The sequence below is a fragment of the Myotis daubentonii genome, chromosome 11 (assembly GCF_963259705.1).
Source record: "Myotis daubentonii chromosome 11, mMyoDau2.1, whole genome shotgun sequence".
Taxonomy (NCBI): domain Eukaryota; kingdom Metazoa; phylum Chordata; class Mammalia; order Chiroptera; family Vespertilionidae; genus Myotis; species Myotis daubentonii.
Genome location: NC_081850.1, coordinates 63,196,434 through 63,212,250, shown reverse-complemented (window position 1 = coordinate 63,212,250; position 15,817 = coordinate 63,196,434). Strand labels below are relative to the sequence as shown.

General features: G+C 46.5%; 1 protein-coding gene across 8 annotated transcripts in view; it reads right to left on the bottom strand.

Annotated features, from left to right (window-relative positions):
- The window catches only part of PALM2AKAP2 (PALM2 and AKAP2 fusion), a 282,463-nt gene that overhangs the window by 188,798 nt on the left and 77,848 nt on the right, over window positions 1-15,817 (bottom strand). For all 8 annotated transcript variants that reach the window (XM_059657607.1, XM_059657610.1, XM_059657608.1 and 5 more), the window contains exon 3: window positions 15,090-15,220. In XM_059657607.1, the coding sequence (XP_059513590.1) occupies window positions 15,090-15,220 (131 nt within the window). The remainder of the gene's footprint in view (window positions 1-15,089; window positions 15,221-15,817) is intronic.

Here is a 15,817-nt window from a genome sequence, read left to right as displayed (position 1 = left end):
ACCACAGCACTGGGTCTCTGGGGCCTTGGAAGAGAGGTTTGAAATGTTCTGGATCATTCATCAGTTGCTTGTCAAGCATGTGTTGAGCTAATATCGTAATAGTTGCCCAGGCTCTACTTTTGGGAAAGTCATCATCTGATGGAGAAGGCAGGTGTATAAACAATTACAGAGCAGCACTCAGCAGAGCTCAAACTGGAAGTCCAAAATGCTACGGGGATGCAAAGACCTGAGCTTGGCTAACGCTGCTTAGGGAGTGGGCAGGGCAGGATACAGGGGCTTGAGACATTTCAGTAGGGTCTTAGAGGCAGAGAAGGGCTTGGCGGCCTTCTAAAAGGGCTCTGAGGCAGAAATGTGCAAGAAGGTTCAAGTGAGTGAGTGAGGCCCTCTGTAGGACTGGGTTATTTTACTTGTGAATAATGGGAAGAGAGGAATGGGGAGGGGGGAGGGGGCAGTCCAGGATGGAATGGCTCTTGAATGACAAAGTGAGTTTAGATTTGACCCTGAAGGCAACAGGAAAGCATTTAAGTTTCTTGTTTGTCTGCCTGTTTATTTGTTTTAAGGGAGTGTTTAGAGTAGCTTTGTTCTAGAAAGACCACACTGGCAGCCATCTGGAGAATAAATGTGGATGGGGGTGATGGGTAAAAGGTGCAGAATGAAAGCAAAGAGATCCATTGGAATTGTCCAGGCAAGAGATGAGGAGGATGTGTTTGGCATGGACAGTTGTGGGAAGCAAAAAGAGCTTTCACTGATTGATTTTTATGTTGTAATGACATTGCGGATTTTCCAAGTCAACCTTTTTGCACTACTATGGCCCCTCAGATTGGGCTGGGGGAAAAAATGAGCGACACTAAATTGTGAAACTGTAAGTAAAAGTAGACGGAGCTAGACCAGTGGCTAGAGTTTGTATGAGGTCAGCAAGACCTTCAGCTTTTCCTTCCACCCACCTTTCTCTGGACCTCTTCCCTGTGACTGCCCAACTGGCAGAGACGCCAGACGGCTCTGTTTCTTGGGGAAAGGGAGGAAGCAAAGCTGAAGCCAGCCATTTCTGCTCCCTGTGATGGTCGAGGGTAGCAGTTTTCAACCCGTGCAGCACGGCACACTGGTGTGCCACAAGAATTTTTAAAGCAATTTTTAATGCAATACCTGACTATTTAGTCAGGGGCACTGACCTCTTTGCCCTCAGATCATCAAATAAAGAAACAACAACAATAGTCATCCAGTATGAATGAATAAAAATGATACTTTTTTTTGTCAGATTGGCAAAAAATGTATGCTTTGGTGTGTCGCAGGATTTTAGTAATTAGTTTATGTGTGCCAGGAGATGAAAAGGGTTGAAAGTAGCTGATCTGGGGTACAGCGCTGGCCAGGTGAGGATGGAATGAGGATGAGCCCGCCTGCCTTGAGCTCTGGGACACCAGGCTTAAGGCAGCTGAGTGAGCCAATGTCCTACTGAGGCCCCGGGGAAGGTAAGGAAGTCACACACACTACATTATCATGGGGGTTTGAGGCAAAAACTTTAGAAACTAAAAATAAAGCTACACATATTCTCTCTGATGAACTTGATAGACTTATCAACACCGGTTCTGTTTTACAGCAGTTTAGTGTATTGAGAAGTCGAAGGAGAAAGATGTCTATTTCTGGGTTTTCAAATCAAGAAGGAAAATGGAATCCTTCTCATGGCAACAGCCTACCAATGAGAACCTTAGATACAAAAGGATTCACATATAGGGATCACAGCCTGGGCCAGAAATGAAGCCAAATTAGAGAAGCTCTTGGAAACAACTCAAAAGCATTTCACATCAGGCCCAAAGAATAACACCCTTTACTTGTGTTTTGAATTGAAGACCTCTCTCAAAGAGATGATCAGATTGGCCATTTGAAATGGGAACCCTTGGATATAGAAATAGTAGTACGCTGTGTTCCAAAATAATAATTAAAAAAAAACCCAAACGATCCGATCCACCTCTTCCTGGTGGTTTGGCTTGTGCAGAATTGGTGCTGCCACCTATCGCCCTGTTCAGCTGTGGTCCCACCCCTGAGTGGTCCCACCATTGTCTATTATTTCTGGATCCTGAAGCCAAGGGAGAACTGCCTGCTGAAAGCACAGGGAAACCTCATTGCAACTCTCTATCGCAACACAGAGTTCAAGACAGACCAGATTTGTTGCTGAGCGGGTACAGGCGCCTCAGAATGGGCAGTCTCACTCAGAGGCATGGTATGTTTTTGTGTGAATGAGTGAAGGATCACAAGTCGCCTGGGCACATAGGAGAGTTCTCAGATTCCCACAAAACCCAAATGATCCTAATAATAATAATAATAATAGCAGACATTTGTGTAATGCTTTAAGAGCTTACAAAGTCCTTTCACAGCAATTAGGGATTGCGTGTTGTTGTTTTTTTCTATGTTGCAGATAAGAAAATTGACAAGAAGGGAAAAAGAGAAGTCAGAATCCAAATACCTTTCCTGCCCCCCAACCTGATTTCTGCCAAGTGTCTCCTGATGGTTTTGACCAGCAGGAGGCAGTGCAAACCAGCCAGCATCAGGGGGTCTGGCAGTCTGCCACTTACTGGCTGGCATCCTGGGCGAGCACCTCACTTTCCTTAGCCTCTGTTTCCTCGTCTAGAAGATGGATATAATGATGTATATGGAAGAGCTAATTCAAAGCTATGGAGACTGAGTCAATATTTAAAATATCTCAGACAACTGCCTGCCATGGGATAAGCACTAGTTAAAATGTGTATTCTTCCTTTCTCTTCTAGTGCTTTTTAAAAAATTGAATTTAAAAATTATCCTGCATGTGCTACTTTACAAGACAAACCAAAACATGCTTTTTAATAGAATAAATTCAAATTAAGCTTCTTAATCATGTGGTTTGTGACCCATAAGGTAGATTTAAGAGCACACATAGATCCATATGTTAAAACAAATTATCCAAAAAAATGTAAGTCCTATCACTTGAATGCTAAAAGAACAATTAAAGAATTGGTTATTGGCTTCAAGAATGGTGTAAGATTGACTGTGTGTGCGTGTGTGTGTGTGTACATACTGAAAGAAAATCCAGAAAATTGAATTCAAGTTCTCAATGTGGGAGAGACTTATGTGCACCTGGGGGGCCATCTAGTGGCAGGTGGAGTCATAGTCCACTAACTGAGGTCCTGTTAGGGGTTTTAGGTAAAGCAGCTGGGAGGAAATTGCTGTGGTTCTGCAGATTTGGTACCATGTGGCTACTTCAGAAGAGAAAGCTCAATATATCAATGTTAAAATGTCCATAACCCCGAAGGTTTCATTCTTTGTTCTTGCAGCAGTGTACTGCTGTAGTGTCGGTTGCAGAAGTCTCCAGCTGAGCCACGTGACCTGTGGACCCTTACTTGTAAAATAATGCTCTGGAACAGGGAGAGAAACTGGTTGAGAAGGTTCACAGGCTCCAGCCTTCAGGAAGCAATGGCTGGGAGTATTTGTACCAACTTCCTTGAGACCATCGCTTTTATAGGAGCCACGTGACATAAGACACCACCCGTGGACGACAGTAGATGTCCCAAAAGACCAATTGTAAAAAATCCAACCGGTGACCCTGTGGTTCAGTATGGCCAACCTCTCCCAACACACATGTCCTCCCTACCACTGAAGGCCAGTCACTGGGCCGACATAAGACCTGTGGCTCTTCTGGCTTCTGCAAAGCAGCAGGGGGGCTCTGCAGAACACACTCCCGCAAAGCCGCCTCCCGCCCGGAGTCTGGCTCTTACACTTCTCCAAGAAGTGTGTCCCTGGTCCTCCCCAATAATCGTGGCCAGGAGTGACATTTGGCTCATGAGGTCAACCACTCGGAGAGGTTCATGAAGTCTGTGAGGTTCTAAGTGCTGAGAGTGGTCCTTTGTGATTTCAGGAACCCCAGCAGCCAACACAAGGCCTTACACAAAATAGACCCTGGGCGTCAATGAAACTGAGTGGGGGCTTGCACCCATGGGCATAGCTTGCTCTCCCATGTTCTCCTCTCATCTGGGCCGGGGTAAGGGTATAGCTGTGCTCCCTTTTGGACAGGGAGATCCTCCTAGAGTGAGCGGGGCACATGCATCCTTGGTTTCTAAGTCCAGCCAGGACCAAGGGCATAGTAAGTGTCTGGGGAGAGACCAGCCCTGCTATGAGACTGTGGGTACTTCTACTCTGAAGGCTAGCTAAGGAGTAGCTGAGTAGCCAAATAGGCTCATCGATGTGCTCCACCTTTAAATGAACTGAACTCAACAGAATCAGCAGATGGAACATAATTCAACGATAACATATCTTACCTGCCTACAAGCATGGCTTTCTGGGGGTATCCAGAGACTTTACTGCATTAAAATGATGGTTTACTATACAGCATTTTAGGGGCCCAGCGCAATGTAAAATGATGGAGAGCTGAATTGACTTCATAATGAGAGAATGCTACTGTTTTGATCTCCTCCTCCCATCAAGGCTCTGCCTCTGGCTAGAGAGAAACAAGACCCACAGAGGACAAACTCTCTGCTGCTGTAGGGAGAGAAAGACAACGGGATACCAACAGGAGCAGGGAACCCACTGGGTGCTAGGCGTTGCTTAGACACTTCGCATGTATTAGCTAAGTTAAGCCTCACCACAGCCAGAGGAGATAGATATTACTGATTCCACTTTACAGATGGGTTCCATAGCTTGCCCAAAGTCCCTTGAAATCAATGAGGAGCAGAGCTGAGATTTTAGACCAGGCGTCTTCAAACTACGGCCCGCGGGCCACATGCGGCCCGCCAAAAACATTTATCTGGCCCGCCGGGTGTTTTTGCCTCCGCTGCCTGTCCTGCTTAGCAGCCGACTCGCCCTGGGCCCACAGTGCGCATGTGTGGAATGTCTGAGGGACAGTGAACTGGCCCCCTGTTTAAAAAGTTTGAGGACCTCTGTTTTAGACCAAGGTCCGTTGATGCTGAAGAACATAATATTTTCACTGCATCTGTAAGAAGTCCCTGCTCAGTCTTTCAGAACCCCAGGGGAGAAAGAATCCCCAATTCATGGCAAACTCTATTCAGGCCCAAGATACTGCTGAAATGTCAAAGAAACAACAACAAAGACACAGCTGAGCAGGTCTAGAACTCTTTCCAAGGTTGACGGTTTCCTTTCCCGGTGCAGCACTGCTTCTACCTGGGAGCTCTCCAACTCTGCCTGATGCTTTCTCTGGCCCAGGCCAGATCTTGCGGTTCTTGAATGATCTGTCTTATGTGCTCTCTAGTGCCCTGATCCATCCTCTGTTGGTAGATTGTCTTCCTCCATCCTGCCTGATTCCACTTAAACTGGCCACCTGCCCAGTTCCCAGTCTACCCTTGATTTCTCTACCCCCTGCTTTCTCTATATGTAGCATTGAACCAGCATCCTAACTTCACCACTGGGTTTATGACAGCTCCCCTACGCTGGAACTTTTAATCACACTCCATGGCCTCTAGGGTAAATTCTAAGTTCCTCAGCTTGGCATTCAAAGCTCTGTCTGATGTAGCGCCAGCCTGCGATTCTAGTCCTTTCTCCAGAGCTGCTTCTACAGTTAGGTCTGTGGTTATCCTGCCTTCAAAGTGACTGTAGGTCCTATGCAGAAGGACCATCCCACGGCCTGTATGTCTGGACCATGGCTCCTGACGAAGAAAGTGACTCTGGGAGAGCAGCAATCAACTGTTCACTGTCCTCCCTGTTTCCACGCTTTCCCTCCCTTCCCTGGGAGAGACAACATATCAGACAGTGACAACATCCATATGGAGCCAGGCCCCTTCAGCTGTTTACAGTAGGTGGCTGAGCTGTGAAGAGCCAAATGAGCTTGACAACCAGCTGACATTGCCAGGGTAGCTCTACGCCAACACCCATGTGGCCACCATCTCCTAATGGTTGCATCACCCAATAGGAAATGCCCAGCGCTAGCAATGGGATCTGACTTGCAGCTGTAGGGGCCAAGGCCAAGGCCCCCATTTTCCAGTCTGGTTTGTCTAATGATACCCATGTGCACGGGCTCCATCTCAGTGACAGCCATTCAGCTCACATCCCCACTCAGCCTTCATAGTGCATCTCCTGTAACCCTAGAATTTCCTTCTAATTAATTGAGGCAAATTCAACTGGACTTAATATCTTTTATTTTTTTTTTAGAAGTGGAACCATCACTGCTTTAAAAGATTCAGTTATTCAAGTTCTGAGTTGGGACCACAATGTGCTGTCTGCGGTCAAAGTTCACTCTCTCTCGGTGGTAAGAAATAATTCTTGGAAGGGGACCTTCTAATATCAGATGATGAGAATCATGAGTTATGGGAACATAAGTCCAGAAGCTTCAGGTCTCTGAATACCCAAAGTTAAAGGACCTGGAAGAGTTGTCTCCCATGATAGCTGAGTGGATAATAGGTCTCTAGAGCAGCGGTTCTCAACCTGTGGGTTGCGATCCCTTTGGGGGTCGAACGACCCTTTCACAGGGGTCACCAAAGACCATCAGAAAACACATATATAATTACATATTGTTTTTGTGATTAATCATTATGCTTTAATTATGTTCAATTTGTAACAATGAAATTGGGGGTCACCACAACATGAGGAACTGTATTAACAGATGAGGCAGTAGGAAGGTTGAGAACCACTGCTCTAAAGGGTAGTGTATCATGTCCATCTCTAACCTGGCTCGGTCTCCACCAGCAGGGACTGTGATCCGAGAGAGCCGTCTTTCCCCCTGCCTGACTCTACTAACACCGTGCTGGCCAAAGGGAAAGCCACTCAACTGTAGACTCTCCACTCCCTTCTTTAAACTAGGAGAACCGTGCTTCCCTCAGAAATGCTGGAAGTTAGTCCTGCGTGAAGACCAAGGGCTCAACAAGCCAATCGCTCTTAGATGATGTTGCAGCCACGGAGAGTCTTAGAGAATGAAGAGCCAAGTTTTACTTCTGCTTTCCCAGACCTAAACATCTCTCTGGGCCTCCTCTTGCCACCTGACAAAAATTCTTAGCATGTCCCCACGAGAGCAATCTTATTCTTGTTCCTATTTACAGATTCAGCTAGGACATTAACTGATTTTCTCAAGGTCAAAACCAAGAGATGTGTGTGTGTCTGTGTGGCTAATATGAAAATGTCAGTGTCTCAGAGCCCTGTCCTCAGAGCAGACTACCCCAGGTGGGGGGGCCTGAGTTGTTTATGAAACAGCTGCTCCCAGGGAAACCGTATCGTTCTAGAGTTTTCATTTGGAGTTTGTGATTCCTTGTCAGGAATTGAGATTGCTTTTGCATTAGCTACAGGGAAAGAATGGCATCTCTCTCTCTCTCTCTCTCTCTCTCTCTCTCTCTCTCTCTCTCTCTCTCTCTCCCTCCCTCCCTCTCCCTTGCTTTTAGCGTGGGAGAGCACAAGGGGCATTTCTCTAAGTCCTAGTGGTGGAGGTGCCGCGTCAGCCTGCCTAAGCGTGTCTGCTCCCTGTCACAGCCTGTTCGGGTCCACCTGGTCATGGACCTGCAGCCACCAGGCGCTTTGCCTATAAGAACTGCATGTTGTAAGATCGTAGGCTGTCCTCGCTGGAAAGGACCCGAGAGACCATCCCCCGCCTTCACAAAGCACAACTGGTGAAGACTGCGCAAGAAACCACCAACACGGCCCTTGATGTTTGCAGTCCACCGAGCATATAGAAGCATTAGAAGTGACCACATTACAAGCTACAGGGGCAGAAAAATACTATTTTCAAAGCCTTTTGTAGAGGGGAAACCTGAGGGATGGCAATCAGAGGCCAAAAAGCCCGGGACCAGCTGCCAAGACAGTTGACTTTGCACAATTCCTTCAATTACAGCAATTCTTCTAGGGGCTGGAGAACGTAAGCATTCCCCAAAGGTGGCTCTGATGTGGTCTCGGTGTATGGATGGAAGTCTCCCGCTATTTTCATAGTTCTGGGCACTTTAAACCCAATGTTCCTGGCCAATAATGCGGCAATTAGAGTGAGGGAGGCAAGAAGCTTGGGAAATGTCTGGCAGCGGGCTCTGCCACTGAGAAGCACACACGCAATGTTGACATGCTTGAGAGCAGTTCCTCCCTTACCTGTCTCAGCTTCCTAAGCTGACCACAGGCCACAGGCATCCAGATTGCAGAGCCTGTCAAGAGTGACTTTTCTGTGTGGCCAGGGACCACAGAGGAAGTGGAAATAGCCAAGCACATAATTTTCATCTCAAAGGAGAAAATTTGTGATTAATCATTATGCTTTAATGATGATTAAATACAAAGGAGGATCCTTGTATTGACGAGGGCTGCTCCAGTGTGGGCCTGGGTGTTACTTTGAGAGGAAGCGAGTTCCCTGCTATGTTGGGCCTGTGGGAAGAGATTGTTTATCGACTCCCACTCACTGGGTTTATGGCACCTTTGAACTGTCATAAAATCACTGCCTGTGCAAAATCAACACAGCACTGGATGCAACCATGTCTTTTTACCTCGGAACTGACTTCCGTGGCTCAGTGCTTCGGAGAAGCCTCATATTTTCAAGCAACTGAAACACTGTCATTCTGCACCGAGAATCATTATTATCTTCGTAAATCTTTTGGGGGTTCTATATTCTGAATCCACTTGATGGGTTATTTTTATCTTAGTATCAACACCTGTAACTCCAGGCTTTAGAGCAGTGGTTCTCAACTAGGGGCTATTTCTGCCCAAGGGGACATGTGGCCATGCTTGCAGACGTTTTTGATTGTCTTGACTAGGGGTAGGGGAGCAGGTGGTGCTAGTGGCCTCTACTGGGTAGAGGTTGGAGGTGCTGCTCAATACCCTACAACACAGGACAACACCCACAACGAAAATTTATCCGGTCCCAGATGTCAACAGTGATGCTACTGAGAAACCCCGTTCTAGAAAGATGAAGGAGGAAGCAGTAACAGTAGCAATGCTCTTTCTTGCTGACAGCCTGCTGTCCTTGGCATTTCACAAACGCCCTGATCTCTACAGGTACAAGTCTTCATTATTATGCCCAGTGTACAGGGGAGGAAATCAGTCCCGAGATTACATGGTTTGTCCAAGACCAAACGACTGGGAAATGCAGAACTAGGACTCAGACCAAGGTCAAACTCTAAGGGCCGAGTTCCTAATCAGCATGCTGTGCCAGGAGCCCTTTACGTAATCACACAGTTTCCAACAGGGACTTAGGCTGTACACATGCAGCCAAGAAAGTGGACTCAGGAGCAGAGGGCTTTGGAAGGACAAAGGAACGAAGCCTAAAATGGAGCCTGTATTTCCTGAAGGAACCTGAGGGGGGCAGCCTCACCAGTCACGATGACCACTCACAATGGCCCAGGCCCAGCCCCTTGCTCATTTAGGACACTGCGTCCTGAAGGAGCATGTGTCGGGGTGGAGGAGGGAGGGTGACACTACCTGTCCATCCACCTGCATCCTGAGGTGAACTTCAGTATGATGTCACTGAATATCACAGGTCTCAGAAATGTTTAGCTTGAAATAACTTTTGTTGAGATTCTGGACCATGTGCTTTGGAGTTAGGCAGAGCTGAGTTCAAAGACTCACTCTTTCACTGATGAATAGGATCGTTTCAGGCAGCATGTTGCTTTACCTCCTAAGCCTCAGTTTTTCCAACTGTATTATGGGTGTCATCATGATCACTGCTACTTCATGGGAGTGTTAGAGGATGAAATGAGAAAATTAAGGAATTAATGGGGGCCAAAAAGCTAGGTCAGTACCCAGAACAGAGTAAGAGACCAATACATATTAGTCATCTAGTATATATAGATATCATCCAGTATATCTAGTTTTATTTTGGTGAAACAAAAAGGAAGGGAAAGAGAACAAAGTTGGATTGCTGAATGTGGCTATGTGGGGCGGGGCACAGGCTGGGAGGGCACAGGTATGGAATGCCAATGTGGAGGCTCCATTCCCCGCTGAGAAAAAACAGTGCATCATGGAGTTAAAAAATGGCAACTAGGAAGAGCACATTACATCCCAAGCAAGTGTCCATGGCGATTCCAATGAGCATTTCTGTGGTTGCCTTTTCTAGAATAGTTATTCGTGGGTGACTGTCTTCTTGGTTCCCAAATCCCATAATATAACACACACAAGCTTAGGCCTGATTTAGACCAGTCTTCTGCTCTGAGACTTAAGAATGTGGAAAAGTAGATGAATTCTGGTATCCATCAGACACCACCAGAGGCACTCAGGGAATCTTAAATTGGAAGCAGAAATGAGCCAGCCCACTTGCATCTTGAATTTTCTTTTAAAAAGTTACCCTCTCTGGCTTTGCAGCTGGGACCTCAATATTTTATTCAATGAATATTTGATGTGACATATTTTAGAACTGACAGCTGTTCAGATGAATGAGTCACCTCTGTGATGAGTCAGTTACACATGGGGCTTTTGTTTCCTGAGAGTGTAACCTCTTTCCCCCATTCTAGCCTGCCTTCAAACCCATTTCCTTCCACAATAGTGACTTTCCTCTGCACAGGTATATTTTTTCAGAGAAGGGATTTCTAACCAACCTCTCCAGTGAGAGGATTTCAGAATCCCGGAGCTGAAAGATCCTGAGAGAACTCTCACATACCAGAGAGAATGAGACTCTCACCCAAATCACACAGCAAATTTTCAGCAGAGCTAGAACTAACATCCTGGCTCTGTGACAGCTCATTGCATTCCCATGTACTACTTTCCTAGGGTAATTCCACGACAGGGAGCAAAATTCCCCCATATTTCTCACTAATCAAAGAAAGTTAAGAACACTATATTTCAAACACTTGACTGAAACATGATGACATGAGAAAAAGAGTCTTAAGTGGGAAAACTACTAGTCCCAGCAGACAGGCCTTGTTGATTGGAGCAGACGTGAAATAGAGCTAGTGTGGATCCAACTGTCTAGAATCTCCAAAAGCACCAATACGAGACTCAAGTGTGGCCCCCCGGGGACCTATCAAATACCGCGGTGGCGTGGACAATGGTTGACAACAGGCCCAAACCGGAAACCATCCTTTGGGCTTTCTCAATATGGTGCTTCAATGGGAAGTAAGGCATACAGAAGATGTGACATTCCAACTTTTTTTTAAAAAAAGAAACATTTTTAAAGAAATCTGTGTACAGATGTTGCTTTCAGCAATTATGACTTTTCTTCAAGTCTATTGTACTTCTGGTCTCTAGAGAGCCAGGAATAGAATCAACAGACGGCACCATCCTGACGCCGCCCCAGGAAAAGTTGTGCAGAAGGATGACAAGCTACTTATCCATTAGTGTGACGGGTTCTCTCCTTCCTCTCCCACCACCCTGATGTCATCACTTCAAGGCACAGTGCCCTCAATGTCAACCAGAAGTCTTTGAAAAACGGTGGCATCTTCTGGCCTAGAATCAGCCTAAAATCAAGGGCCCGGGTTGTCTTGCTTTATCTGTTTGTGTGAAATCAATTTTCTTATACACACTATTTACTTCTCACTTCCCTTGGCAATGTCTAGGTATTAAAATGGGATTTCATTTTATGATCTATTTTTTTTTCCATTTACAACAGTTTTTCTTGAGCCTGACCATGCAAAAGTATTACTTAGAGCATCAACACTAATAAAAGAGAAAAATGGTAATTGGCGTACGAGCTACCCTTTTCATTGGATAATCAGGGCTATATGCAAATTAACTGCCAACTAAGATTGGCAGTTAACTGCCAACAAGATGGCGGTTAATTTGCATATGTAAGCACAATGCAGGGAGGTGAAAGGGAAAGCAGGAAGAAGCCCCCTGCCACTGACAGTGATCAGAAACCCAGGGGGGAGCTAAGAGCTGGGGGGCAGGGCAAAGGCGGCCCCAGGGCCACCTTTGCCCTGCCCCCCAGCCATGATCGGAGAATCAGGTGCCTTTTCCGCCCTGGCCAGTGATAGCAGGAAGTAGGGGTGGAGCCAGCGATGGGAGCTGGGCACGGTCGAAGCTGGCAGTCCCAGGAGCTAGGGGTCCCTTGCCTGGACCTAAAGCGGAGCCCACGATCGCGGGGCCGCTGCAGCTGCGGGTCCCCGCTGCCTGGGCCGGACGCCTCAGCCAGAGGCGTCAGGCCTGGGCAAGGGGCCGATCCTGCGATTGGAGGGTGATGGGGGTCAACGCCTGAGGGCTCCCAGTATGTGAGAGGGGACAGGCTGGGCTTAGGGACACTCCCCCCCCCCCACACACACCCAGTGCACGAATTTCGTGCACCGGGCCCCTAGTCCTTTATAAAAACAAATTACAGGGCTTGTCACCTGGGTCACTGAATCCAAATTTCCTGGAATGAGGCCTGAGAGTCTGTATTTAGAAAAGCTTCCCAGGTGATTGTATGCCCAGGATTTAATGGTCTAATTACATATTTCCTTCCTTTCTTCCTTCCTTCCTTCCTTCTTCCCTCGCTCCCTCCCTCCCTTCCTCCCTCCCTCTCTCCTTATGAGCTGTTATAAGCACTGCATATAACAGTTTGAGAAGAGAGACAACATTCTCAGTTCCAAGTACTAACAATTACAATGAACATTTTGGAAGGAAACATGTCTGTAAACCTGGCTACTGGCACTATAAAGAATTTTAGAATCAGAATTAGAAAGATGGGTATGTTCTTTCTTCTTGAAGGTATCTAGGAAAATAGACATATGTTTAATTCTCGTGCTTTAAGCCTTTGTCATATTCAGAATGGCCCAGACATAAAATATGAAGACGTGGCCTACATCCTATGTACAGCTGAAGTTCTGAGTTGCATTGCTACTATCTTTTCTTGTTCTAAATGAAATGACCCAAATTTCCTTTCATCTTCCCTTGTGGACATCCTCCCTGTTCTCTGAGTTCTATTCTCTCTCTTGCTACTTCAGGTTCTTCATGTTACTCTCGGTTCAACAGGGACCAAAATACCTTCAGGGCACAGCTGTGCTAATATACTTCATAGTTTGAAAAGAGTTCACATATCTCTTTAAGAGAATCTAATTTGTTGCTGGGGAGGGACTTCGACTAGTGGGCTGAAATCTAAAGATCTACAGATTAATGTTTTGCTTCACAGTTGTAATGGTTTGCAGTTCTAATTTCCATTAGAATTTCTTTATTGAGCAGTTCAGCTGCATCTGATCTGTAGCCAGTTTCCAGATTCCTATTGTATAACAATCAGATTCTGAATTTCATCTCTAAGTGCACAACGCTGCCCCACCCCAAACCGGAACCACGGTTCTTGCCATGGACACTGCGCCCAGGCCACCTGGTCCCTAGGATTTTCCAAATTGGACTGGAGAGTAAACTCCCAGGCCTGCTCGGCCAGGCAGGGGACCCCGATGCACGGTGCACCCGGCCCCAATTCTTTGTTCAGCACATAGCTATGGAGCACCTACTGTGCGCCAGACCCAACTGTTGTGGTTATGTAAAACCAGTAAGAAAGAAGCAGGAACATGACTGTCGCTTTTAACAAGGCGAAGAAAAGAGATCCTGTATCACGTCAACAGTCACTGCAGCGGGAAGCACCATGGACCTGTCGCTTTGAGACTTGAAAACAAACCTCCGATAAAACCACTTCTCAGAACTGCCTTTTCCTCTCCAATTTACTGTCAGTATTTCCAACAACCCTTGGCTCCCTCTTCTTGTCTAAGATGCAGCAAGCAGAGCCACTTCTGAGAAGAAACCCCCGAGGCTCAGGATTCTGAGTAGTGACATCTGCCCCTCACCTGATGGCCTCTGGGCTTCTAACAGGAAGTCCTTTCCTTTCCTGAGGTTGTGAGTGTGTGTGTGTGTGTGTGTGTGTGTGTGTGTGTGTGTGTGTGTACACAAGCAGGGGTAGTGCAAAAGTAGGTTTACTGTTGTCAGTACACGAAACAGTTTATTCTTGTATTATTATTTATTAATTATTGTATTATTTCCCATATGAACAACTGTCACCCTACTTTTGTTCACTCCTGTCATGAGCAAAGTGTAGCCAAGATGCTCTGAGCGCCCTTTAAAATGTTTTTTACTGATTTTTAGAGAGAGAGGAAGGGAGAGGGATAGAGAGACAGAAACATCGATTAGAAAGAAGCATCCATCAGCTGCCTCCTTCATGCCCCCTGCTGGGGATAGAGCCTGCAACCCAAGCATTTGCCCTGACTGGGAACCGAACTGGGGACCTCTTGGTTCATGGGTTGGCGCCCAACCACTGAGCCACACTGGCCGGGCTCTGAGAGCCCTTTTAAAGGACATTCGGGCCCAAGCAAAGTAGGGACACAGGTCCAGGGCTTTCCACCTTTGGTGGCACTCCTGGGGTCTCCTAGGTACTCTCAGTCTTCACTCACTTGGTATAAATGGCTGGTAGCAAGTTAGCTATTACCCTTTGTATTTTAAAAGAGCTCATACCTCAGGAGAAAGAGCTGGTGCTCCAGGGTGAATTTTGGGCAGAATTCGGTGGGATAGGGTGGGGGTGGGAGAGAGAGTTGGTTCTAAGGCAGCTACACACACCACCTCCCACCACCACCCCATATCTCTGGTTTTATATCCTGGGACCTCTCATGGCAACTGGTGCCACGTGGGACCTATGTGGTTGCTCCTGCATCAGCCTGGCCAGCCCTTGGCCCTAGGAAGGCACTATCTCCCAGCTTGGGATGTTCAGAACCTGGCGGAGGGGCATATAGGAATCAACTCACCCTCTGAGCGGCGGAAGCAGACTATCCAAAGTTGATTTTGGGAGAGCAGGCACATAACCCACAGGGGCGCCCTCCGTTGGGGCTCCTGCTCTCTTCATTTCAATCCAAGGCCCTTGGTTACAGTTTCCCCGTGCCGGACTGATCAAATATAGCAAACTGAAAACAGGCCTACTATATAGCAGCAATCAGCTAACAGCTTTAGCCAAAGGAGGAAAGAGACAAAAGCTGACAGAAAAAACTCAAAGGGGCATTTGGTGAAGGGACAAGCTGCCTACGACACTTCATTGGTCCCTGAAGACATCACTGAACTGTATGACAGCCCAATACCATAATTATTACTGAGAGTATAATTGTGGATTCTCTGGAAAAGTTTAAATGGTATCCACGTACTCTGTTTAGGAAGATAATCCTCAATCACTGGATAAAGGGTGACTGCATTGAGCAGGCCCCCTAGAGGACAGCAGTGGTTACTGCACTGTAAAACCACAGCCTGGGGGCGCTGGGCGGGAAACCACCTACCTCTGAATGTTATCTTCAAGTTGTTTGACTCTGAATTCATCCTCCTCAGACTGCCGCCTCCTGGCTTCCTCCTCCTCCGCAGTGCCAGCGGGTATGCCCTGCAGCAGCCATTTTTCCCGAAGCACTTTGGACTGTGGGGATGAGACAAGAGAACAGACTGATGACACCTTTCAGTCCACAGCACCTCTCCATCCTCAGCCTCCGTTTTAGCTGTGACCCTCAGCGTCCCCCTGAATCGCTGCTTTCACCTCCTCACTAACTTGGCTCCCTACTTCCCTCCTGCCCAATCCCTGGAGAGGGTTTATTTCTAAACTTCTATTATAACACATTTTGAAAACTTAAAAATACACACACAGAGGAAACTGTAAAATGAATGCCTGCGTAATCTCATTTAGATTGAACAATTATAAACATTTTGACATGTTTTCTCATATATTTTTTCACCAGAGCATTATAAAGTATATAACAAACATGATATTTCACACACACATATTTCAGCATGAATTTCTTGTTTAAAAAAGAACATTTTTCTATGCAACTGCGGTTGCATTATAAAAATTCCTAAGATCACCCAATATTCAGTCCATCTAAAAGTCTCTTTAAAAGATTAATCTATGTCATTCCTTTTCTTAAAAACTTTAATGACTCCCACCCATTCTCAGAAATGGTATCCAAATGACATTAAAATCTCTCTCTCTCTCTCTCTCTCTCTCTCTCTCTCTCTCTCT